This window comes from Astyanax mexicanus, chromosome 17, assembly GCF_023375975.1.
Source record: "Astyanax mexicanus isolate ESR-SI-001 chromosome 17, AstMex3_surface, whole genome shotgun sequence".
Taxonomy (NCBI): Eukaryota; Metazoa; Chordata; class Actinopteri; order Characiformes; family Acestrorhamphidae; genus Astyanax; species Astyanax mexicanus.
In genome coordinates, this window is record NC_064424.1 from 13,236,027 (window position 1) to 13,263,640 (window position 27,614).

The 27,614-nt window shown below is 36.8% G+C and overlaps 1 protein-coding gene across 1 annotated transcript; it reads left to right on the forward strand.

Annotated features, from left to right (window-relative positions):
- On the forward strand, positions 1-27,393 carry slc47a1 (solute carrier family 47 member 1). The gene is made up of 17 exons (XM_007259590.4): positions 1-486; positions 8,402-8,503; positions 11,044-11,112; positions 11,299-11,447; positions 13,049-13,091; positions 14,211-14,255; positions 14,354-14,451; positions 16,432-16,529; positions 18,040-18,153; positions 18,680-18,747; positions 21,203-21,311; positions 21,579-21,654; positions 21,767-21,836; positions 22,076-22,208; positions 23,251-23,345; positions 23,465-23,599; positions 26,225-27,393. Exons 1-17 carry the CDS (start codon positions 316-318, stop codon positions 26,549-26,551), a joined length of 1,902 nt encoding a protein of 633 aa, XP_007259652.3. The 5' UTR covers positions 1-315; the 3' UTR covers positions 26,552-27,393.
- The last annotated feature ends 221 nt before the right edge of the window (positions 27,394-27,614 follow it).

Sequence of the window (27,614 nt, forward strand, 5' to 3'; positions counted from 1 at the left end):
AGGGAATTATAAAGCTTGATTGTGGCCTGCCTCTCTTGGACTCACTTGGTGGTTGGAGGAAGCAACTAACTAGATCAGTAACTCTCCTGCTCTCCCTTTCTTTTTTGCGTTTTTTTTTTTTGTTTTTTGTTTTTTCGTTACTTGGCCTCCATGGACTGACAGCACAATTTTGGACTCACTTTGGGACAGGACTTCTCTCGTTCTTGTCTTGGCTCTCTGGCTCTTTCTCTCTCCCTCTCTCTCTCTCACCCTCTCTCTCTGTTTCTCTCTCACCCTCTCTCTGTGCCTCCCCCTCTACCCTCTTTCTACAGTTGAATGGACAAAGCTAGGATCCAGGAGGCTGCAAGCCCCCTGACGGGCAGCGGGCAGGTCACCGAGGCAACGGCACCCAGTTCTCGAGTGTTCCGCTGTGGCTTTGTCCGACACTGGGTGCCCCTGGCCTACAGAGAGGAGCTCTATCAGGTCCTGTGCCTAACCGGGCCTCTGGTGAGTCCCACATTCTCACACAGCTGGGTGGGGGGTTGACACTTAAAAGGCTACAGCAAGTCTTGTGCAACTTATAACATATAAAATGTTATAATGTTCAGGTGAAATCTAGTGCACTATTCTAACAGGACAATGTTTGTCCATATACTGCTTCAATTTCAAAATCTCTGTATGTAGCTCACCAAATATTGCCAATATTGTAATATGTCACTTCATGATATTTTAATACTTGAATTTCTGAGATATAGAAGTTCTTGGATCTATTTGTGAAGCTATGTCAATATGATAATTAAATGGTAAAATATTTGGGGTGCCCAGATTTTTTGTGCAATAATTGAGTTGTTTTGAGGGCCAGAAAACAAACCAATATACAAGTAAATGATGTACATGCTAAGGCTGCACAGTATATTGCTTCACATGAAATAACATAACATCACTTACGGTAAATCAAATGAAAAATGTTTTGCCAGCATAATACAAAAAAAAAAAAGACCACACACACACACATATATATATATATATATATATATATATATATATATATATATATATATATATATATATATATATATTGCACATGCCCAGTGTCATCTATTTTACTCTAATACCTATACTGGCTTCATAGAGTTTATCATTTATATCAAAACATAACCACACTTTCAATTATTGACCTTCAATCAACAGGACAACGCTTGTCCATGTAATGCTGCTACCTCAAGAGCTTGCCTATGTCTGAATGTGTGGCTCAGTAAATGTCACGCATATCGGCGAATATTTTAATGCGTTTTCTAAATAGTTTTGCAATTAAATCATTAAAATTGTGTGGGTGCAAAGATTTCGTTGTGATTATGAAGGTGTTTCACTATTTAGTTTTCTCCCCCAACATTGTGCAGCTCTATTAGACTGTAGACAAAATATATGTTTTATAACAGTACACTTTATATTGTTTATGGAATATTGACAAAAAGTTCCAGCCAAAACAGTTTGAAAACTGTCTGAAAGTAGGTGTTGAAATATTTGCTTTAACCAGGAGGACTATTAGGATGTTTGGGATCTTTTATAGATGAATTAAGAGGGACAATGATACATTTTGTGGGAAACTATTTATAAATACATCTCTGGAAAAAAAAATAAGAGACCCATTAAGTTTCTGAATCAGTTTCTCTAAGTTTGCTATTTTTAGGTATATGTTTGAGTAAAATGAACATTGTTGTTTTATTCTTTAAACTACAGACAACATTTCTCCCAAATTCCAAATAAAAACATTGTCAATTAAAGCATTTATTTGCTGACAATGAGAAATGGTCAAAATAATGAAATTGGTACAGTGCTTTCAAAACTTAAATAATGCAAAGAAGATCAAGTTCGTATTCATAAAGTTTTAAGAGTTCAGAAATCAATATTTGGTGGAATAACCCTGGTTTTTATTTACAGTTTTCATGCATCTTGGCATGTTCTCCTCCACCAGTCTTACACACTGCTTTTCGATAAATTTATGCCACTCCTGGTGCAAAAAGTCAAGCATTACAACTTAGTTTGATGGCTTTTGATCATCAGTACAAGGTGTAACATCTTCCTCTTGATTATATTCCAGAGGTTTTCAATTTGGTAAAATCAAAGAAACTCATAATTTTTAGGTTGTCTCATTTTTCTCACAATCTGCAGTCCACATCTGTAGAGCATATTCATATTTCAAAAGGTACAGTGCTGCACAAATGAGTTACTGCATTATCTAATCTAATAAACTAATCTATTGTGATTTATGATGACAGGTAATCATAGTAATAGGCTCCTTACATATGCACTCTGTACCTTATGTGCACATTAATTAAAAGACAAACGTTTGGCCATATGTTTCTAATGCAAACAATATTCCTTGCTGGATAGAGTACATGTCTAAATACTGTATTGCATACTATATTGCAGTTTTAATAAAACCAAAAACGGGAATTCAAAAATTTTAAACATTTCTGAATACATCAGTGTGCTATTGCTAGATATGTATAAAACACTCAGATTTGAGTAAAAGCAGAAGATTAAGTGTTCTTTAAGCTCCACACTTAAGTGGAAGTACTAAAGTACCGGTATTTAACATTTTTTCTACTTAAGTATTGCAAGTGTTATTGTTTTTAATGTAGTACTGAAGTACTAATAGTGTAAAAAAAAAACAGTACTTTACTGTAGTTATTACAGAAAGCAGTGTAAAAAGTTGGCAGAGTGAAAGGGAGAACAGAAGCAGTGAGATCTTCTTATAAGATCAGCTTCATCGATTGATTCACTTAATGATGAGCAGCTTTATCAAACCTGGTGACCCGGTGATGTTTATCATTGTAATTGAATGTTTATAATTGAGTATTGATGCAGCACATAGAAAATGTATTGGAGTAAAAGTCATCAAAAACATGTAGTGAAATAAAAGTGGAAGTAGGAGAAAAAATAAAACTCCAGTAGATAAAGATACAGCATTGTAGTACAGTTGTGAAGTACACAGGAAATTTGGCAGTGTTAAATCAACACTGTTAGTGTTAAATCAACACTAATAAGTGTTGATTTAACACTAACAGTGTTGATTTAACACTGCCAAATTTCCTGTGTAGTTGTACTTTGTTACTATACATCTCTGGCTCTAGAATTAAGACATTTAACAGAGAGAACCATATCTTTTTATCCACAACTGCACCAAAGCTTCGTGCTTCTGCAGATGGAGTGACCAGTGAGTTCTCAAAGGAGATAGCAAGATTGTGGTAAAGACCAATAGTTTTTTTGATGTACAGAAGCTCAGGCTTGCTGGGGTTTATATCAGGTGACGATGGGCTTCCATCTATCACAAGAGATCAGCATTTAGTGTCATTAGTATAGCAGTGACTCACAGAGATTTACAAGACACCTAAACATTGCTTACATATATTACACTTTGCCTGAATTTCATATCAAGTAAGACACACTATTGTACGGCTTGTTGTATAATTGTAAACATTTAATAAGTGCAAGATAAGTGCTGATTTAAATTAAACTATTAAAAGAGATCGTCTTTTCCTATGTTTGATGACGGCAAAAGACTCCAGTACTTTCTGTAGGTGCCCGTAGAAAATGTCTGGTGTCCTGAAGGATGGCAAGTCAAACTAAGCCATATTTGAAACTGGAAAGGCTCTTGGTAAAGATCAGGCTTCATTCACTACTTTGGCTGGTCCATTGTTGGCTTTGTAGGCCAGAGTCAGGGTTTTGAATCTGATGGGGCAGAAACAGGAAGCCAGTGAAGAGAACCTTATATTTTATCCACAACTGCACCAAAGCTTTGTGTCCTGCAGATGGAGTGACGATTGTAGTGAAGATTGTAGTACAGACCTATATAGTTCAATTGATGTACAGCAGCTCAGGCTTGCTGGGGTTTAGTGTCAGGTGACGACAGGCTTCTATCTATCATAAAAGATCAGCAATTAGTGCCATCAGTATAGCAGTGATTACAGGACTGGTGAGGACAGACAGTAGTACTGTAATCAGGAATGACAAGTTCTGTACAGCTGTTCATGAGAAGGAGCTCAGAGAGTGATTTGTATTTATGACTTTGGTGTATTAGTAAATTGCACTGTAGGGACTAGAGACTAGTATCAACAAAACATTAGTTCTTGCATAATGGTTATTTAATTCAGATTATAACTTAAATCAATAGCAAATTAGACCAGTAGCTCGGGGTCAGTAGGTCTAAAAATTAGGATACAGTTTGAATGTAGTGGAATTGAGTCTACGTGCTTTTTGCCTTCCGTTTTTCTTTTTATAAATGTTCATTCTTTCTGTTTCTCTGTTTATTGGGCTTCCAAAAGGTAAAATATGGTTCAGTTATTTGTAAATATGAACAGGTTAGGATGCTTCTAGACAAACTGGTCGTACAGTATGTCATTTCCCAGCCCTGAAATATAAATACTGTCTTTTTTTTACCTCTGCCATTTTATAGTTAGACTGTTGATCAAAGTTGAAAATGTTCTCTTCTGCTGCTGCAGAAGCATGACTTCATGCTCATTTGTTTGGTCCACAGCCATGGCAAAGGAGCTCTGCTTCTCAATAGGGCTCAGCTCTGATTGGTCAGTCTGAATTTAAACGCATCAAAGGCTTGAGATAATTTTTAATAATAATAAAAAAAAACACAGCATAGCAGTCAATCAGTTTCAGACTGTAAAAAAAAATCACACACAATATGAAAGGGCCTTAAAGCAGTTAAGATAAGTAATAATTGCGGATAATTCACTAACCAACATGCATTGAGCAGAATTTAACAAATTTAACAAAAAGATGTTTCTTATATAAAAGAAAAGTAAAAGTAGTAGCAGTGCCTTCTCCCAGTCAAACATCCCATAAATTCTATTTTTACCTTGTTCACATCATCTCCTTCTGTACAGGAGAAAATGGTGCAAGGTCCTTTTAAGAGAATGGCATTCACTGTTAATAACCAACAACTCGTGGGAACCCTCAGACAATCAGAGCACTGAAGTAATTAAGAGCCTGTACAGCTTGAGCAACTAATTGCACCATTGCTCTGCTGCTGGAAGGACTGTACAGACATATTAATTAACATTGCTCTTTTTTTGTGTGCGTTTGTGACAAAAAGTATGTTTATTTGTTTATATCAAAATTATTTAGTTGATATTTGTGTAATGTTTCAGACTACACACAAAGCTCTGTATTTAGAACTTTCTTTAAAACATGGCCAATTACACAACCCACTCATTATGAATCCCCCTATCACTAGTGATGCCCCAACACACCAGGAGGGTGAAGACTAACACACGCTTCCTTTGATACATGTGAAGTCAGCCACCGCCTCTTTTTCAAACTGCTGCTGATTCAAACATTGCCGAGTAGCATCACAGCACACTCGGAGGCAAAGCGCAGCGACTCAGTTTCGATACATCAGCTCACAGACGCCCAGTGCTGATTGACATCACCCATTGAAGTGATGTGGCGTGAGAGCACCATCTACCCACCCAGAGAGAGCAAGGCCAATCAATTGTGCTTTCTCTGGGCTTGGGTAGTCGATGGCAAGCTACATAAACAGGATTCAAACTGATCATATAACTTGGTCATATTTCTCATAAAAACCTTACAGATTTCCCAAATGATCATATGCTGATGAAATGTTCTAATCCAGCAAAATACTGGCAAGATGATTATAATCAGACAGGTTTCATCAAATGTTAAGGTTCATAAAAACTGAACCGTCGGAAATGTTTAATAAAATGTATGACATAATGTCTTGGACTTTACATATTGACTTAAATGTGTATATTTTATTCTTTTCTTCACACATTTGCTCAAACGCATTTAAATATATTGGCCAGTGTGTTTAAAGCTGTCTGATTCAGGGCAGGGTAACCTAGACAGCTATTCCCTTTTGCTTCATTTGTTTTTCTGTTTCCCACAGTTTTATTTCATTAGACTGAAACACACCTTTTTCAGACTTGTGTTGTTTTGTTCTTTTGTTTTTCAATCTATTGAATTCCAGCTGAATGATGCTGTCACCACTGTGTTGCGCTGGAAACAGAGAGATGCTGTGTTGGATCGAGGCCAAATTAACTGCTTGGCATTTAAAACAGCACTATTTTTGGCTCATCTGACCACGACGCTGTTCGCCACATTTTTGCTGGATCATTTGGAAGCTTGGAGATAACGGAGTTTAAATGATTTTCTTTTCTCCAACCTGCATTAGAAAGCAGCTTTGTACAGCATTCTGGACACTGTTGAATGATTTTTCTTATCTCGGTCATAGACAGCCATGCTTTCCTCCAGCTTCAGAAGCTCAGGCATTTAGTGAGCACAGAGATGGCTGATGCTGCTGTTGAATAATTGTACACAAATATTTTCTTTTCACAATTTGAAGATATACTTTAATCACTCACTTGTTGAGCTTATAAACTGATTGAAACTATTAATCTAATATACTGAATCACTATATATATATATATATATATATATATATATATATATATATATATATATATATATATGTTTGTTAACATATAAAGTTGTCAGCACAAAAAGGTAATTTTGTGGATAATTACAGGCTTATGGAGTTTATATACTGAATTATACCTGGAACAGTAAGTTAATAAATTAAGTAATTACTGGCCCATTAAGTTAATATACAGATGTTTTACTGGTTCATTACAGTAATATACTGAATCCTCACTGGCTCATTAAGCTAATAAATTGAATCATTAGTGGCTGAATCAGGTAACATACTGAATAATATATACCTCATTGAGTTAATATACAGAATCATTGCCATGTTAAGCAAATGTGGCTTAATCGTAATTATAGTAATGCAGTGAATGATCATTGGCTTTTTTACAATAATATCTGGAATCATCACTGGCTTTTTAAGCTAATTTACTGAATCTTCATTTGTTGCTTACTACACTAATGTCCAAAATGTTTACGGAAACAACTTCTAATGAATATATTTATCCATTTTTATTTGGAGCATTTGCTGACACAGACAAGCAGATGTACACACACAGTTTGTTTAGTCCCTGTAGAGAAGTACTGTCAATAGAATATGACTCGTGATCCCATTGGGTACATGCCTAATATAAGGCATGGGTCAGAGGGATATAAAGCCTCCAGCATTGAGCTAAATGATGGTGCTCCTTCCAGGACTTTTGGGATGAGGTGGGTAGTTGGGGGTGATGTGTAGTAGTAATTATTTAATATCCTATTGCTAAAAGCCATCAAATCCTCACAGCAATGCTCCAAAATCTAATCTAATCTAAAACCTTTGATTTTGAATGCATATGTATAGTTTGGGCAGTGTGTCCCCCTGTGAATAAAAAAAATAATTAAATCAAGCGAACGATATAGTGGTTCGTGCTCACGTTTTCCCAAATTTGAATGAATGATTTGCAAATTCATGCTCACGATTTCTTTGATTTCTAACGAATAATTTCTTTATTCTGAGCAAACAATGTCTTTATATTGAGCAAATGATTTTAATGCTCACAAAAAGTTTCCTGAGACTTTTCAGTTCATGCGCACACAGACGGGATAAACACGCATCTCCAGCTTAATGTCTGCTATGGTGGCCTTTTAGGGCCACTCTTAAACAGTTGACTTTGAGAATAAAGTCGTAATATTACGACACAGCAAGGGAAAGAAATAGTTTAATTAGACAGAGTTAAGTCATATTCGATCCAAATGAGATTTAACCAATTTGATAAAAATTTAACCAATAATGAAATTAATCTGAAAAAGTATGCCATGACTGTGTTGTCATTAACTACACCATTACTTTCGTTATTTCTACCAACACCTGGATGTTACAGAATTATGTGATGTGACTTATAGTTTACAATCAGTTTGATCAGAGGGAGATTGGACCCCTTGTAAGTCTTGGTTTGCTTACGGAGGGTTTTATTTTTATGTTTATTGAATTACAGATAGAGATCTGTAGATAGAGATATAGCTGCTTTGTGACAATTGTAAAAAGTGCTCTACAAATAAATCTTTGCAATCTGTTATTTTGCCCACCTACATGTAGTTGTAAGTTTATTACAGCAGATCTATTTATAGGAGCACTAAACAAACTAATGGACTAAACAAATACTATAGATAAATATTATATAAACTATTTCACTATGCATTATTGCTACAACACTTTTTGCACTTGCTATATCACGTCTACAGTTCCAGTAAATAATACAATTCCTCCAAATATTTGAAGTTGAAACATCATGGCTGTACTACATTTTTCTAATCTGACAGTGTAGTTCTTGTGTTTTATGGCTGGTTAATCAGAGGTAAAATACAGTCAGTATTTAAGTGGGTAAATCAAAGTAATTCCTAAACAAAACCTACTGCTGCTTATTTAACATGCCCATGCTGTTTTACTACCGAGTGCTAATGCTTCTGTATTTATGTTTTGCAGCTTGTTTCACGGATCTTAAGCTTTCTTCAGCCGTTCGTCAGCACCATATTTGTTGGCCACCTGGGAAATGCTGAGTTGGCAGGATATGCCCTCGCCTCTGCGGTAAATTATACTAAATTTTATTATTACTCCAGATGTGGCTCCTGTGGGCCAATTACTTAACTGTTTATAAAACCATACCTTTTTATAGCTTCCAATTATTCTTATTCCTTGTATGCACACTGTGCACTCCAAGAATGCTGAAACATCAGCTTCCTCTAATCAAAGATTATTTTTTATTACCTGTAAGAGCACACCTCGTAAAGGTGTGGGCTTGTCTACTCCTATAACAGGTAAAGCTAAGTGGATTTCTGTTTTAAATTCTGTTAAAAGTTATTCTGTGGCATTGCTTCTATTTGCTATTTATTTTCAGGACTGCAGTACCTCATGGATTCAGGTTAAGGCTTCAGTGAAGCAATGTCCACTGATTAATTACTGACCTACATTCAGTTTATTAGTTACAACACTGTTGGCTTCTGACGTGCTTCTTTAGTTCACAACAGAAGGTGCTAGGCTAATGCTGCACTGAAGTTGCACTGAAGTTTTAAACTAAACTCTTCAGTAAGAACAGCATTAAGCTAAAAATGTAAAGGCTGTGCAGAGGCTGTGTCTCATTCAGCCCCATAGTGAAGTAGATCAGTCACACATTGTTCTCAACTGCATTGGCTGTGTCCCAAATGGGTATTACACACTATTACTATAAGGTATATACTCTGTACCAACCTAAATGTAACCTTAATAATATTAACATACAAACCAGTTTTGTACCAACAGGAAGTGATACATTTTGCTATGACAACACAGGTCACACTAATTAGTTTTACACTAATAACAGTCTTTGCAATGTATATATGTTGCTTTACAAAATGTGTAATGCCCTGCTAAGTCTTAGAGCCTCATGAAAAACATGAAATCCACCGGGGATCCTATGGAAAGCTATAGTTATACACAGAGTTGGGTAGTCCAGGTTCAGAAAGTTGTATTTCACAAAGAACAAGAAAAAGCACATTTCAGCAGAAGGACACCTTTAAGGTCTGGGGAAATAAACACACACACACCCTTGGCAAACAAGCTGACATTTTTCCCAAACATTACTCCATCCGTCCACACATTTCATTGCATTATGGGATTATAGTGTTCATTGTAACCAAATTCAGCGGAGTATGTATTATGGATATTTGAGTAAACTCAACTTTCACACTTTATCTGTACTACCTAATTCATACTCAAAAACTAGCTATTATTACTCATTATTCCACAATTGGGATGCACCCATTGATTGGGTAAAGTTTTCAGGAGCGTAAACAAAGAGAACAAAAGAGATTTTTTATGTCCAGTGTTTGTTAGCAGTGTTAGCCTAGCCTCTCCTGTTCTGAACTTAAAAAGTACTGTACATTTAATATTTAAAAGATGTCTCATTAATTGACTAAATCTGGGATAAATGATAAATCATTTTAATTAAACCTTATTGAAACAGATACATTTTTATTTATATTGTCATTACTTTGTACAATGATATCCTTCTACTTCATTTCCACCCAGTATATTTAATTGGCACTTCACACTCTATTCAGAGAGAGAAATAAGGTAGAACAGTCAAAAGTGGGTGCTGTTAAGTTAGTATTACAGTAATTCTAAGCATGGGGTTAAAATACGTGTTAAATTAACGGGAGAGGGAGGTGGTGGATCCAAGGGCAGATCAAAATGTTTTATTTTAATTATGGTAAATGTTTACTCATATATTTTATAATTAATTGTTTATTTGATGAATTATTCCTATATATGCTTTAATATTTTTTATATAGTCACTTCTTTTAATAGTAATTTGTAGGAGAGTCAAAGAAAAGTGAGCAGGCTGGGATTTTAACTAGCTGGAGAACGAGTGGGAAGTAAATGCACCAAAAGAGTGTAGAAAAAAGGCGGGAAAAAGAACAAACGAAATGCAACTCTTGGTTTTTAGAAACAAAAGACAGCCTTCAGCTCAAAAGAAACAAGAGAAAACAAAACAGAACTCAAAACTCTGTCTTTACTTTCTTTAATTCTAATAAACTAGATTAAACTTGAGGTTTTCTTTTCTGATGAACACCTCATTGAATTTATCCTTGGGTTTATTTTATGACCTTTTCTTTTCTTGTTGTATTTTCTTGTTTTTCTTTTCCTTCTGTCACCAGTCACCCCTCTAAAAAAAGGTGTGACAAACTATGAGTGAGGCTTTGGGCTGTGTTTTTATACCATGCTGCACAGGTGTGGCTGGTTGGCACTGATCACCACCGGGGATTCTGGGAATTGGAGTTTTTGGACCCACCTCCATTGATTCCTCTCCGCCATGCTCAGCTCCCCTGATGGTGGACAGTGGTGCAGCACTGCCCATCACAGTTAAAGAGTTAATGATAACTTAGAAACACACATCTGATGGCTCACATTGAACAAGTCGAACAGCATTTTTAGATTTGGGAATCAAATAAAAGAAACATCTTTATTTAAGGGAAATTAGTAAAAAGTAACGGATAAAAAATTAAATGCCTGCTTCCCAAAATAAGTATTTGAGAATATGAGTGTGAGATAAGAGAACTGGAACACTTCATATCTCTCTTTCCTTACAGACCATCAATGTGACCACAACAGCTACAGGATGTGGCCTGGCCCTGGCTTGTGACACACTGGTGTCTCAGGTGAGCTCAGCTTGTTAACTACAGTCGTGTAATGTTTAATGGTAAGATCCTATAGATCTTAAAACATGATTTAGGTTATTTAAAATGTTTATTATATTTAGTGTGTAAGTTACAAGATGCTTTTATTGTGAGAAGAATAGTATATTACAAGCTACATGTTTGCACTGTTTATATTTGCACTGGTAGACGTTTGGCGGTGAAAACCTGAAGCGTGTTGGGGAAATTCTGCAGCGGAGTATTCTGATCCTGCTGCTCTTCTGCCTGCCATGTTGGGCCATTCTCATCAACTCCGAGTCCATTCTGCTGGCCATGCAGCAAGAGGCCGAAGTGGCCAGGTGAGACAAACAAAGCTTAGCAAAATACACCCACACAAATAGTTAAATTGACATTTAAGTGACTGGACATAATATGGAAGGTAAATCAGGCTCTGGCAAGCCTCTCTACAACACCCTAGCTTAAAAGGGAGAGCCAGGAGGTAGCATAGACATGAGGGCTCCCTGGGACAAATCTGAGTGAACTAGAAAGCTCTGTTCATAATTTATTTCCCTTTCTTTTCTAATTTTTTTTTTTTTTTTTTTTTTAGCTTAGACTAATCAGATAGCTGGACTCAGACTGAAAGATCATTTGAAATGATCTTTAATGTTCGGGATAGTAATGCTAAGGTACTAATAGGAAGTCAGCAACTTGTGATCTAATTAGCTGTGACAGTTCATTATTGAAGATGTGGATACAGGATGCATGCAATTAATATGGAATTTAACTGCCAGTCAATGTAGTATTAGTAAAACTAGTATGATCAACTTTGTGGCCTGTAAGGCAGCTGCATTCTGGTTGGACTAGAGTTTCTTTTGGCTCTTAGCAGAACAGCCTGACAGTAAGTCAATACTTTAATCCAGCATAGAGGTAATAAAGGTGTGGGCTTTTTTTGGTCACTATGTGAGGTGTGTGGACAGCAGTGAAGAAGGTAATTTGATAACATGACAGAGTACTGTAATAAAAAAGGTTCGTTACCAATGAAAGGATATTCCTAAAAGCATGCAAAAACATACTGAAGACCCTATTCAGTATATATTTACTTGGTTTGGGATTGGTCAGTTGATGGAGAAAGGAGCAGAGCACAGATTATGTATGTAATGTTTAGGATGCCACGCTAATGGCAACTCCCAACATATTAGGCTTAGCTTTGACCTACATTACGGCCTGGTTCACTCCCTTCTTAAGAAAAATGAGTCAGCATTTTGAAACTTGGAAGGAAACACAAATAAAAGCTTTGGTCCATCAGCTAATCACACGGAGTAAAAATATGATTGTGAATTTTTGAAAAGTCGATTGATGATTTAAACGCTCACGTCAGGAGTCAGTTTTGAGGTGCAATATCTTAAGGTGCGTGCAATAAGGTGCAATATTTTTGTAACAGAATCATTATAAAATCTGTTTTCTCCCTCGAAACATCCACCTGTATTCCTTGGGAGCTGGCCCACTGCTCTATGGACTTCAAATAGTACACAGTGAACTAACAACTACCACATGTCTGATCACTGTCTCCCTTACTCAGTCACATAATCAGGCTCTATTATATTAGAAGCATAATTCAATCCAAAAATAGCACTGAATAGCGGCAGCTCTCAGAAGGTGCAGAGCTAAAGTCATAAAAGAATTAAGGCTCATTTTTACACACTTTGCATGCGCAAATATCTTGGTCCTTTTCAAACATTGTAACCGCCTCTACCCACAATAATTCTCTATACATTCTATACTTTAGATTGGCATTGATGTTGAGCAATAAATCAGTATATAGTATGTAATAGATCAGTATGTCTTAATTTGGAATTTATATATAATACTTAATGATGCTTGCCATGACATAATTGAAATGATTAAGTGTGTTAGTGTTTATTGAATTGGATATTAAATGTATTTGTTTTACTCTCCTCAGAATTGCACAGCTGTATGTGCTTGCCTTCTTGCCAGCTGTCCCTGTAAGTTGTTTAATTTATGATCATAATCATTTGTTTTGTATAGGCAGTAGACTATAAATTGTTTGAGAAATCTCATTATTTTGACATCTGGATGTGATATTTGAATATGTGAGATATGTGTTGACATTTAACAGTACATTGTCAATGTTGGTAAAAACATTGTATGTCCAATATAGCCAAAAAAGTGTCAGTGTAAGTCAATTTAAAGGGTATAATAAGATAGTATAAGTTATTATGAAGTGTTTCTATTGATCCATTTTTTGACAGCAATAACATATTTGATCCGACACTGTATAGACCAATTCTTTTTCTGCTTATTTATCATTTAAAAGGGTTCAACCTGCTTTTGTTTTTAGTAACTGTATATATTGTCTAAAGAAGGCTTTCTTTTAGATTTTTAAACCCTGTTGTGAATATTCGATTGAATTTAGCAGCAAGTGAGTGCATTAGTATGGTCTGATCACCATCCGGAATCATCCAAAAATTTATTGGATTGAGCACCAAAATTCCACCGAACAGAGTTTCACTGCACCACAGATGGAGGATTTATACTTGTGTAGCCCACATCTGGCATAGATCATGCATCCGCTTCATCTGCTGAGTTATATTATATTCTAATTGTGCTGTTTCTGTGCACATCTGCACATCTTTGTCAGCATTGGCTGCAGTTTATAGTAACTGGATGCATTTATTAAAAAAAACATTTGGACATTATGTGTTAAGCCTAGATTAAGTCTAGTCATAATTGTATACTTTCCTTTTAATGGAGAATCTTCATTCAAAATGCTGTGTAGTCCAAGTCTATGCTTAATCCCCATTTGGAAAATGCTCCATAGTGTATATCTCTATTATTGCTTAGATTTTTAATTTGTGTCTAAACTGTTTAAAACAAATACAATTGTCATAATTTATATTATTTTATTAATATCATCTGATGATCCAAACATATATTTTACTAAAATTTCACATTTAACTATATTATAAGTGAGACGTACTGAGTGTACAAGCCAGTGGAAAATTATCTTTTAATCTGCCATTTGTCTTAATTAATAGGCATGTCACAATCATTTTTAGAAGGTTACGAGAAGGTTAATATAAGAATATTCTTTCTGTTCTCAGGCTATGTTTCTACACCAGCTGCAGGTGGCGTATCTTCAGAACCAGGTATACACTTCTCTGATTACTCTGGCTCTTGCAGTCTGAAAACATTGTGAGTGTTCTGAACATTAGGTGACATGCTGGTGTTGTTTTTCATGCTTCAGGGCATCATTCTGCCACAGATGTACACTGCAGCTGTAGCCAACATATTGAACGTAGCGATCAACTACATTCTTATCTTCTCGATGGGACTGGGAGTAAAGTAGGTGTGCTTACCCACCCTTCTGTTAAATCTGTTTTTTGTGTGTTAACTGTTTTTGGTGTAACTCATACATTTAACCATGTAATATTTAGAGCATTAAATCATCTCATGAGTAATTTTATTTTTATTTTTATTTACATGAGTAAAAGGTTTGAGAAGGGCTGTAGATTTTATTAATGCACATAAATAATTGTGAACACCTTATTTATGTATCATATGTTTACCCTGCATACATATTTGTAAAGGAACTAGTGTCATGTACCAAGACTTTTATCATGTCCCAACCTGTGGGATATGCGTGGGGGCTTCTGCACTGAATGTGAATGGGATTTCTGTCAGTCGCATGTTTGTTCATATAGGCAATTCTAGCCAGATGTTGCAGGTCACAATCATTACCCCTTTGTGCTTTGTCCACTGTGGGTGGCTATGCCTTCCGGTGACAGTTTTTTAGTCCACATGTGACTCAGTGTATCAAGAAATGGTAAATGCAGACACAGTTTTGAAAATGAAATGTCATGTCATGACATTTCATGAAAATTATATTGTTTGTCATGAAATGTCAAACAATATAAGTACTGTTGTTTCTTGCTCAAACTAATTTATGTTGCATTGCCAAAAGCACACTTGCCACTGTTCAGTCTCTCTCATAAGATAGCACCTCACAATGTATACAGTTTTATTTGCTTTCAACACTTTAACCCTTACATTTTTTAAATCAATTTATGTTCTGCTATCTCATGACTTTATGTCAGTGTAATATCAGTAAAGCATGCTGGGTTTTACTTTTTTTTTCCAAGATAATTCTTCTGCATCCCAGCACCCATTGAATTGAAAGCATAAAGTTGTGTTTTTGTTTGACTTTTTAAACAGAAGATTGTCTCTGCTAAGCTAAAATGTTCAAATCTAAGCCTGTGCATTTATTGTGTTAAGCTACGTTAGACAAACCGCTAGCTAATATCGCCCTGGCTTACGAGAACACTCAGGGTTCCTCTTAACGCAGTCGGGCACCCGCTAGGGTTAGCCGCGAATGCTAATGCTCCAGCTTTAGTAGAAATCTGTAAATCTAAGCTAACTGTAAATAAACAGAAGCGCTTTACTCACCCAAATAAACTGTGTTATGGAGAGAAATCTGTGTAGATTAACATCCAGAGCTTGTTTGACTTGTCTGAATCGTCTGAAATAGTTTTTTTAAGAATTACCCTTTTGTTTACTTAGCTTAGCTTTACAGGTCTTGCCACCCAGTGCTGAATTTAGAAGGAAAACATGAAGACACCCCCGTTTCTACTGCTAGTTACTAGTTACTATTGTCGCATAAAATGTGCCTTAAAATGTGGTGCACCTTATGTATGAAAATAGAATAGACAATTAATACCTGGTGCGCCTTATAGTGTGAAAAATACAGTAGATAACATAATTTTAAGAAAGAAAATGCAGCTCCTTTAAATATACAATTATTTCTCTCTACACTGCTGTGGTTGATTGCATGTGTTCACACAGACCCACAAAATTAAACAGCACTCTTTATGCTGTAGTGGTTTGACACTCAAAATTTAGTAAGCTAATGCTGCAGGCTGATAATTAGACATTGGTTAAATTGGAGTTAGAGGGGCTAGCTCTGGTGCTGTTGGGTTCTTTGTGTTTATAGCAAGGGTGAGGTGCTAGACTAGTACTGTCTGTATGTGTATCAGCTGATTAATGTTATTCATGCTGAATTTTGTGTAGGTTTTAGCTATTTAAATTAGACTAGATAATAAAGAATTCACCCCCCTTTGTTTAAATGGGTACGGTGGGGCTGGGTTTCCTTGAGTGGATTACTGCAGATTAAAAAATATATAATTTTCAGTCCAAACATACAAATTAGAAATGAGCACCACTATTTACTATTTATGGATAGATGTGTGAGATTAATTCAATCTGCATCATTGTTTAAAATTCATTGTGACATCGCTCTAACTGTGTGCATTTGGTGCGTTTCTGCAGGGGCTCTGCTGCGGCCAACTGTATCTCTCAGATCTCCATCTGCCTCCTGCTGTTCGGCTACATACGCTGGAAAAAGCTGCATGTCAGGACATGGGGTGGTGAGAAAAATGCTTAAACAAACACAACACACAACATGCAGTGGGATGCTCTGACCCCTAGTGTCTAAAAGTGGAAGAGAGAAGCACCTTTTTCTTCAATATTGGTCACATAGAGCCATTTCTACAACCATTCTTAAGATTAAAAGGACACAGTTTTTAGATTCTGACATTTATTAATGTTTTCTATTTGTGGATTAGTTCAAATTAACAAGGACAATGTGATCCATTCTTATAAGAGCAATTCTTTAGTTTAAAAACATCATGCATTTGACATAACATATTTTTTGCACTATAAGGAGCACCGGATTATAAGGCACACTATCAACGAATGTCTATTTTCTGGTCTATTTTCATTCATAAGGCGCCGGATTATAAGGCGCGTTATCTGACAGTAGTAAGGAACAGGGGTGTCAACCTACTTCTTTAACTTCTAATTTAGCAGGTTTCGTGGTTGGGTGGTGGTGGTGAAGGGTAACTAAGTTAAGTGATGCTAAGCTAAGTAAGAAAAAAACTGCAGTTCTTAGAAAAAAATATTTTAAAGTCAAATGAACACTGGATGTTAATCTACACATATTTCTCTCCTGAATACAGTTTATTTGGGTGAGTAAAGCGCTTCTGTTTGTTTACAGTAAGCTTAGATTTCCAGATTTCCAGCAGCATTAGCATTAGCTAATGCAGTGCTAGCCGGGGTTAGTAGCAGGCTACAGGCCGGTAAAACGGTAGGTAATAAGTGCAAGCACTTAGCATGGTAAGCGGCTAATGCTAATAGTGCTCCAGCCTGGAGAGCTAAACTGAATAATCTGTATAAGGCTGTACTTCAGCTGAGTGGCTTTACTTGTTTAAGTGCTCCTTATATTGCGAAAAATAAGGTAGACTTTAATCTAAAAACAAAACAATAACATTTATAAGAAGATATATATAAGAAGAAATAGATCTTCAGTGTGGTACAATGTCTTAGTATTGGTTTATGAGTTTAATATGTGACTAACAGTGAATAGAAAAAAAGCGCTGAAGAGAGGGCAGCCTTCAGAACTGACATTGTGCTAAAGTGAATTTAAGGAATAAAGACGTATATGGTCCATTTTATCAGCTCCACTAACCATATAAGAGCATTTAGTAGTTTTATCATTACAGACTAAAATTATTTCTCTATATTCCTTATTATCCTCCTTTCACCCTGTCCTTTAATATCCAAGACCCCACAATATTATTTTAGTGTGGTGTTGGTAAAGGTGGATCAGACACAGCAGTGCTGCTGGAGTTCTTAAACGCTGTATTTGCTCACTGTCCTCCCCTCTATTAAACACTCTTACCTACAGCTGCTCCACCTTGAAGATAAAGTTAGGTCATAGACAGATGCTTTAAATCTTATGCTGCACAGTTTGTGTTGGTCATCATCTAGTTCTTCATCAGTGCTCACAGGACACTGTTTGCTGGATATTTCTGGTTGGAGGACTTTTAAACTGACAGAACAGACAGAACTGATGAATGAGCTTGTCTCCCCCTGCAGGCTGGACCACTGCATCACTGCAGGAGTGGGACTCTTTCATGCAGCTCGCCATCCCAAGCACACTCATGCTTTGCTTTGAGTGGTGGATCTATGAAATCGGTGGTTTCCTTGCAGGTGTGTATGTGCATCAGTGTGCACAGTGTACATCATTTTTTATGATATACAATAAAGGTCAAAAGTTTGGACACACCTTGAATTCAGTGTTTTTTTGTTATTTTAAAATTGTCTATATTGTAGGGTAGATAAGAGCTTTGCACATCTTGGCTGGATTTTCTCAGTCAGCTTTATGAGGTAGAGTCACCTGGAATGGCTTTCAGTTAGACCATCAAAAACATTATGATGAAACTGGCTCTCATCAGGATCGCCACAGGAAAGGAAGACCAAGAGTTGCCTTTGTTACACAGGATAAGTTAGTATTCATTTTAAATGTACGACAAAATAGAAATATTCAATGAGAAGGTGTGTCATAACTTTTGACTGTAAACTGTATAATACTGTATGTTTACAACCCCCTTTTAAGCTGTTCTATCTCTTATGTCATTCTTATCTTTATATCTTCTCTGTGATGCAATACTATCTACTTTACACACCTTCTCAAATGGGCCTATGTTCCTAACCCCACCCTTTTTCTCAATGGTAGGTATGCTGGGGGAGGTAGACCTGGCTGCCCAGCATGTTTTGCTGGAACTGGGAGCCATAACCTACATGGTGAGGATGGGCTACAGGAAATGTGTCTGTTATGTGTTTAAAGGCTGGTGTAGCTTACAGATAATAGGATAATATGAATATGGTCACCAGTTAGCTCTGAGTATAACACACATTTAAATGAGACACATCTATATTACACCTACAGGAGCTTTCGTGACGTCTCATTTTATATCTACTGTCATTAATATGGAGTGAGTCCACCCTTTACAGTTCTGACACCAAGTTTGAAACTCCAGTATTTATTGAGTCAGCAGGGCCTTGGGCACCTTCATGCACTGTAATGCTCCTCAGCACTCAGACATCCTGCTCTGTAATTTTACATAGTCTGACACTTCATGGCTGACTTGTTTTTCAATAATACCACTCACATCTGACAGTGGAATGGTAGAGTGAAGAAATGTCACAAACTGTCCTTATTGCAGTGGTGCCGTCTTTTCACAGTGCCACTCTGGAGTTCATTGAGCTCCTCAGAACCAGCCGTTCTTTCACCAGTGTTAGTAAAGACATACTGCACGCACGATCACAAGAGAAATTAATGAAACACAGGAACTCAATGATTAAAAGGTGTGTCTCAGTTCTTTTGTAGATGTTGTCTATAATCATTGAAATATTACATCAGTTAAAAACCACAAGTGGCAGGTTTCTTAAAGCTTGAAGCTCATCCCAGCGATTGTCCAACTAAAATATTATGTCTAATGTCTTATCAGGCTGATAATCTATATTTAATGGAAGTGTAAAGTTGCTTTTTGCCTTTGATTACAGAGCTTTAGGGCCCTATTTTAGCGATCTACAGCACACCGGTCAATTGTGTATTGCGCAGCTTGATTTAGGGCATGTCTGTGTGTCTCTGGTATCATAAGGGCACAAAAAATACACCAGCAGCTCAATTAAGGGAACAGCAAAGTTATTTTATTCTTTATTCTGAGTTAAAATTCCATGTGTGTGTTTAACAAGCGTTTTGGACTGTGGACATTTTTTTGAACTAAATGAGGGGTAACAAAAATGTAAATATGTATTATATCTGTGTGAGTGTATAAATAAATAACACAGATTCACACAGACATTTTTTTCAATAGTATTACCAAACAATTACCATCCAATTAACTTATTAGTATGAAATCATTTCATTAAATTAATTAAATGTTACAAATTTAGAAGGATTATAAGCTGCCTACCTCATCTAGAAATAACTCATATGGTTTAGGGTAAATCTCTGATGATGTTAGCCACATAGCTTCAGTGCAGGAATACATAAAGTAATCATGTTTTGGCTGATTTGGGTAAAAGGTGTAAATCTGAGGAGTCACACCGTCAGTACTTATTGACAGAGGTGTGCTGAGGGCAGTGCTGCTCTGTCTGTCAATGTGTGCAGTGCTGTCAGCCATTAGCCAGCAGGCAGCAGGAGTCTGACTCTGCAGTTGTTGTAGAACAGGAGTTAATGAGGTGGGAAGAGTGGTAGCTTAGCTGAGGGAAGTGAGGTATTTCTCTCATTGTGTGGGGCTGAAAAACGAAGCTGAGGATGCCCTTTAACTCTACATTCCACAAGCTGGAAGCAACTGTGGCCGTTAGTGGTGTTTCTTTAAATAATAAAATAGGTATCCAAAAGTATCCAGGCACCCCTTCTAATAAATTGTATACTAATTCAATTTTTTTTTTAATGAAACAATAGAATTAGGCCCCCTAAAGCAGCTGAGTTGTATCTGGGAACTATGTTGGATGACAAGTGTCAGTTTTTTTTGGAGCGTGGAGCAGTGAAACTGTGTTCTCTGGTGTGATGGAGCTGCATACTATTTGGATGAAGAGTGGCATTTGTCTTTGGTAAAGATGCTGTTTTAGTTCTCCTCCATGTTGCTTTCTTGTCTCAGAAGGAGTCATGTGACTTTACATCCTTTTAAGGCACAGTACATGAACACAAAGTAAACAAAAAAAGGTTTAACATGATTATGTTACAGTATTAAGAGAATTTAAACAAAAGCTTAAAAACTATTCATATTATTTGGATTGTGACAGACTGTTCACATTCACAAATGTAAGTGAACTGTATCTGTGTGTAATGTAAATGAATCTGTCCCTGAAATGCCTCACATGCACACATTAATACGTGTATAAACGTCAAATGTGAAATTTGTGCAGCATCTTTTGCTGGAGTGGAGAGTAAACAGCTGGTCTGAAGTACATGCTCAGGTTGAGATGGGGAGAAACTTTATGTGGCTTGCTTTTGCTGTTTTTTTCAGCTATAGCTGCACAGCTGCACCTAGAGATGTGTGGATACGAAAGAGAAGCACGTAGATCCTTAACACAGGCTTACACGTTTAGCAGGCTGAAGATTCTCCACAAGGGGGTGCTATTAGTACTTAAATAGTTTTTGTGCTTCACATTATTGACACTGTGTCCCTATTAGGTTATGTGACAAACATGTATTTTCTAATAAACATTATTTTCCATTATTATCTAGTTTCCTCTAGGTGTCCATGCGGCAGCTTGTGTGCGAGTGGGTAATGCTCTGGGAGCAGGAGACACCGCCAGAGCTATCATCACCAGCAAAGTGACTCTTATCGTCTCAGGTTAGAGAAACTGCTGCCTTTTGTTTCCTAACAAAAAAACATTTCTATTATATTTGAAACCAATTGAATTGCTGCTAATTAAGTTTTTTATTACTCTAATAGTAGAAACACTTTTGCTGATTCAAAAGCACAAGAAAAGTGCATCTGAAACTAGTTGTTATATTGGTTCAGTTTTACTTAACTTGAGTTTAAAACTGAGGTGCTCTGAACCTTAACCATCTACCTACAAAATATACTTAATTCCTCTTATATTTGTTTTTACTTCAGGTGTTCTTGCTGTATTACAGGGGATTTTGCTTGGCTCTACAAAATCAATAATGGGCTTTATCTTTACCTCTGATGAGTAAGTAATGAGGATGCTAAATAATCAGCAGTTTTATTATGCAATATGTTAAATCAAGGGATATATTTAAAACTGTACATATATTTAAAACTCTGCTTTTGTCCTCCCTCAGGAACATTATTAGGATTGTCTCTGAAAATCTAACCTTCTATGTTTTCTCACAATTTTTCGATGCTCTTGTGGTGAGTTATCATTACTGTCCTTTAGAAATTCACTGTAGTCAGCAAGTATTTTAGCTGCTTTTTACAGTTATAATGTAAGCACTGTCATAATGAATAATGATGTCCTTCTTCTGATTGTGCCATAAAGATAAGCTTTGATGATTCTACTCCTACTCTCTTCTTATGCCTGAAGTATTTTACTCCTTATGATATCTCACACATCTTTATTACACACAGCACTGTCTGTCTGTTTCCTCTAGTGTGTGAGTTCAGGGATTCTCCTGGGCGCTGGGAAGCAGAAGATAGCAGCCATATCTAATCTGATCTGTTACTACTGTATCGGGTTGCCTTTGGGAATATCATTGATGTTCGCTGCAAAGCTAAGGATACTGGGTAATTCTCAACTGTTACATTTCTATACCACTACTCTGAATATCTCTCCTGCTCTATTTCAGATTCTTAACTGATTCATGCCCAGCATTTAATGTAGTATGATACATAAAATGCCAGATTAACAAAAAAATACAGCTCTGGAAAAATTAAAAGACCACTTCAGTTTCTGAATCAGTTTCTCTGATTTAGCTATATATAATGCAAAGAAAACAGTTCATATTCCTAAAGTTTTAAGAGTTCAGAAATCAATATTTGGTGGAATAACCCTATATTTTAATCATAGTTTTCATGCCTCTTGGCATGTTCTCCTCCACTAGTCTTACACACTGCTTTTGGATAACTTTATGCCACTCTCGGTGCAAAAATGTAAGCAGTTCAGCTTGGTTTGATGGCTTCTGATCATCCGTCTTCCTCTTGATTATAGTCCAGAGGTTTTTAATTTGGTAAAATCAAAGAAACTCTTTTTAAGTGGTCTCCTATTTTTTCCAGAGCTGTATATAGTATCTCTCTATACAACCATACTAAAAAATGACAGATGGAAAATAGGATTTGTCCTTTATGTGACACCTTAACAATTAATGGAACTACAGAAATATAGTTCTATGGCTGATTGGTAGTTTTGCTTAGTGTAAAACCCTGCCTAGGGTAAAAACATTTAGCCAGCCCTAGTAACAATGAAGCTCATAGACACAAATTAACCCTTTTTTTACCCACCTATGTTAAGCTATAGAAGAATGAAATCCAAATGTGACAAAAAGAACCATCATAAACTATTTCTCATTTTTGGTATGATGGCGATGTGTGTCACAAAAGCACAGATGCTTCCATATATGCATGAGAAAAGGCCCAGCCCCAGTGTGAAGAGTTAAAATAAAACTACAATAAACAAATAGAAATTGTGTTCTAAAATGTGCAGAAAATGTTTAAGTTTTCCCATTGGTATATGTAAGATATGTCTGTTATAGATGCAACAGTGAAATTAATCTATACATGATGGCCAAGTCAACACATATCTTTTTCTGTTTCTCTCTAAACATCTCAGGTCTTACACTTGGCCTCCTGGTGTGTGTTATTATCCAAGCCTGCTTTTTCATCTCACTCATCTTCAAACTCAACTGGCAAAAAGTAACAGAGAAGGTAACTATAAATCAGAGCTTCTGTAACGTCATAAATGTCATTAGACGTCCATTCACTATGATGTGCTGTGGAGCATATAGCACATACCTGACATTAGCTTCACTATGCTTTATCTCCAGGCCCAGAAACGTGCTGGCAAGAAAACGAGAGTGACGTGTGTGGCACAGAAGGGGCCTGTTGGTGGACCAATCATTGACACTGTGATTGGCGAAGGAGAGGACAGCATAGAGCACACAGCTAATGGAGCAAGTGTGGTGAGTATTGAACACTTAAACCTAGAGCAATCCATTTTTATGATAAAGGTCTGTTATTCTTATCTGTCTTATTTTTACAGTACTCTTAAATTCAGTGCAATGTTGTGTAATATTACAGACCAGTAGGGAGAGTCTAGGACCCTGAAAAAGGGACAAAATGTGGGAAAAAAAGTCAGACAAACTGTTGCTGATCATCTAAGCATGGCTCTTTGCTTGCCATCAGTCAGAACAATTATCACTTCATTCAAAATGGACAGCTTAGGCCTTGCTCTCATGTATTCAGGGTTTTTTGTAAAATCCTTTCCTCTGTATTTTGGCACACAGTCCACATAAACACTGCATTTTAAGTTATCTACTAAGAAAAAAATAACTTTTTAGGATGGAGGGTGAGAACTATGACTGAAAAAGCTACAAAAGGAGTTTTGTTGTTTCTCTTGAAATCGCTGATGTAGGGTTCACTTTAAGCAAACTCTGGTTCAATCCGCTGCAAGTGCGAAAGCTATCTGATACTGGTGCCATGTGTATGGTTGCCTGATTGGATCATTTTGTCATGTCAATGCTTCAAATGTTCGCACGAATGGATAAAAAAACTTCTCCTATGAGAACGGACATTGTTTGCACAGTGAACAGTAAAATTTTACATTCGAATGCTATAATGCTGTTTTTCACAGCTGAGAAAGATAGCAAAATGTACTAAACAAATGAACTTAAGCCCTATATTTTAGTAAATAATCACAGGAAAAAAGTCATATTTTAAATTGCAGTCTGAAAGTAGCTTTATGGTTCTTTATTTTATTGAGTTGAGGTCTGAGACATTTTCAGTATTGTGACTATAGGTAGAACAATAATGTTTTTTTTAGATGTATCTGCATATGTGAGGACAAGGCATTTCCTGAACTGTGGAATGAATTGTTTGTTTTAAAGCTTTTAACATTATTTATTTATGATGCACCACTTCTGATATTGATATTAATGCCAGATTTTCAAGTATGTGCCAATAAAGGGTACTTTTACTGATACAAATTCTGATGTAGTACATTTTTTTAGGTATCCTTTTTATTTTTTGGTTTTATCTTGGCAAAGGCAATTTTCAGTACTCCAAATAAGATGCATAATAATATTAAAAAGGAAAGCTGTTGTTTATATTGCAACATTGGTACTTACAGACTAAGGTTTTTTTTCACACCTGTAGTTCGTTTCTCTGGTCCTAATCAGTGGATGAGTTCGTTTACTTGGAGCGTTTTCTCCCTCTATTTAGTCTGGTTTCACACAGACATAAATGTAAACTACGCGAGCAAGCTGTGTCCTCTGATGATGTAAATATACATATACGAAAAAAGTAAAAAATAGCGAGACGATTCTGGGTTCCAGCGCGTATATATGTGTTTTAACACTGAACGCTGAAACGCTGAGCTTTCAAATACAGTGTTTGGACTTGCAGTGCGGATGTAAACATAGTAAACCGAGTCACGCGGCTGTAAGTAGTGAACGAAGCTCAGACCGCGCGTGCGTGGACACAGCGTTTATTCATAGCTATGGTAATTAGCGTTACCTGGCTGATATATCAGTTTTATACTGCGCCTTATCAGCAGTTTAGCTCAAATAAATTGACTATACTTAATAGACCGGATCACATTCTCACCAAAGTGAACCGCTTCAGAGTTAATTAGGGACCGGTTCGTTTGATCCGCACCCAAATGCAATTACTGTTTTCACACCTGCTCAATCGAACCGCACTAAAGTTATAAACGGAACAGAGTTCGTTTTAACCGCTGGTTTGAAAACGCTCTAAGGGCGTTTTCACACCTGTAGTTCGTTTCTCTGGTCCGAATCAGTTGATGAGTTCGTTTACTTGCAGCGTTTTCTCCCTCTGTTTAGTCTGGTTTCACACAGGCATAAATGTAAACGCACCAAAATGCGCACCAATAAACACGCGAGCAGGCTGTGTCCTCTGATTGGTCAGAGCGTGGTCTGGCGTGGAAGTAAATATACATACACAAAAAAGTAAATATAGCGAGAAGATTCTGTGTTCCAGCGCATATATGTGTTTTTACATTGAACGCTGAAACGTTGCGCTTTTTAACATAGCGTTTCTATGTGCAGCGCAGATGTAAACATAGTAAACAGAGTTACACGGCCGTGAGCAGTGAATGTAGCGCAGACGGCGCGCGCACGGACACAGCGTTTGTTCTTAGCTGTGGTGATTAGCGTTATCTGGCTAATATATCAGTTTAGACTGCGTCTTATCAGCCGTTTAGCTCAAATAAATGGACTATATTTATTAGCTGGGTCGGATCGAGACCGGATCACGTTCTCACCAAAGCGAACCGCTCCAGAGTTCGTTTGGTACCGGACCGAGACCACCTCCTCTAGCTGGTCTCGGTCCGGTTCTTTTGATCCGCACCCGAGTGCGATTACTGTTTTCACACCTGCTCAATCGAACCGCACTAAAGTTACAAACGGACCAGAGTTCGTTTTAACCGGACCAAACAGTGCTGGTGTGTATTTCCAAACACTAGGGAAGTTTATGTTTTCCATATTACAGGCTGGCAATATTTACACCATTATTAGTAGTTAACTTTTCTTTATCATGAATATGTGCGATCTTTTTCATTTCCGTTTCAGTCGCAGCCAATAAGTGAGGACTCTAAAGCGAGTAGTTATGCTCCAGTTTGCACCAAGGAGCAGGAGAAAGCAAAGAGTGCTAAAGCTGACGTGGAAAATGAAGAAGAAGTAGCAGTCCGACCCAAAAAGCTGCTCTCCGTCCCGCAGCTGGTGCTGAGGAGGGGCCTGACTCTTTTGAGTGCTGCCTTGATCCTGGTTGTCGGGGTTGCGGTCCACCTGACCTGCCCCCTACCTGAGCCTTCTGTCCAAATGAAGAGCAACATCACTATAGACTCAGGAAATTACACCACCACCCCTGCTGCCTTCTCCAACTACACCCTCAGCTAACTACTGCCCACACTGGAGCTCATTTCAACATGTTTCACACCAGTCTTCATCACATCAGGCCTATTGGATGAAAGCCAGCAGAAAAAAAAACATTCTGTGACTGTTCTAGAGTTTTTTGTTTTTTTTACCAGACCTGTGGTAAGAAACTCATTCTTTCTGTCAAACCTCATCTTTAAAAGTTATGCAGGTACAAAGACTGACTGAGCGGCCCTTTAAACGATACACAAATGCATATTACACTCCATTCTCTATGGGCATTGTCTGCAGTATTCGTAGCTGCTCCTCAGGGCGAGGCTATGCTAGAGAGGACGAGTCTCATTCACAACTAGTTAGGAGAGAGAGCCTCACATAACAGCATGCTAACTATACTGCAAAGAGGGACCAGTATGCCTATTTTTAGTTCTTTTTTCCTTTTTTTATTATTAAATATCAGGTAAATAATAAACTCTTGGTATACACTGTGATTATATGCTTAACAGTATGATTTTGTAGTTTTTATTAATGTAAATTATTAGTAAGATGAATCTTGAGGGAGAATGTTAATTTGTCTTCGTGGTATTATTCATAATGTGGCATTATTGACGTTATGCCATTATGAAAAATGTGCTTTATTTTGCAAGGTGGTATTATTATCAACATGACAGATGGCCTCAAGTGTAGTGTTACCAAATTATCAATGAAATTCATTGGAATGAACTGTTCCCGTCTCCCAGTTTCACTTCTCACTGTAGCGTCATTTGGAAAAATGAGCATGCGTGGTGATCTGTTCTTTTTCCAAACAGTATTGTTTTCCTTTTCCTTGAGTTGTAAAATGTTCTTGTAGTAAATGTAGTGCATTCTTACTTCCTCATGTCATTGTTTAATACTTGTTTGCATTCAGTGTAAAAACAAAAGCATAAAGAAACATGATACAAATTGTGCGTAGAACAATAGAAAAGTGTTACCTTACTAAATCTTTCTAAAAGTCTGTGTTAAAATGACTAATTCAGTTTGGAAATAATTGAGTTTTTCTTAATTCTACTTAAACACAAAACCAATTTAATCATTAGTACCTTATAATTCA

Excerpts from the sequence above, each read along its gene's own strand:
- slc47a1 (XM_007259590.4), top strand. The coding sequence starts at position 316 with ATGGACAAAGCTAGGATCCAGGAGGCTGCAAGCCCCCTGACGGGCAGC. Across the intron at positions 18,154-18,679 it reads AATCGGTGGTTTCCTTGCAG|GTATGCTGGGGGAGGTAGAC; the intron begins GTGTGTATGTGC and ends TCTCAATGGTAG. Across the intron at positions 23,600-26,224 it reads CAGCTAATGGAGCAAGTGTG|TCGCAGCCAATAAGTGAGGA; the intron begins GTGAGTATTGAA and ends TTTCCGTTTCAG.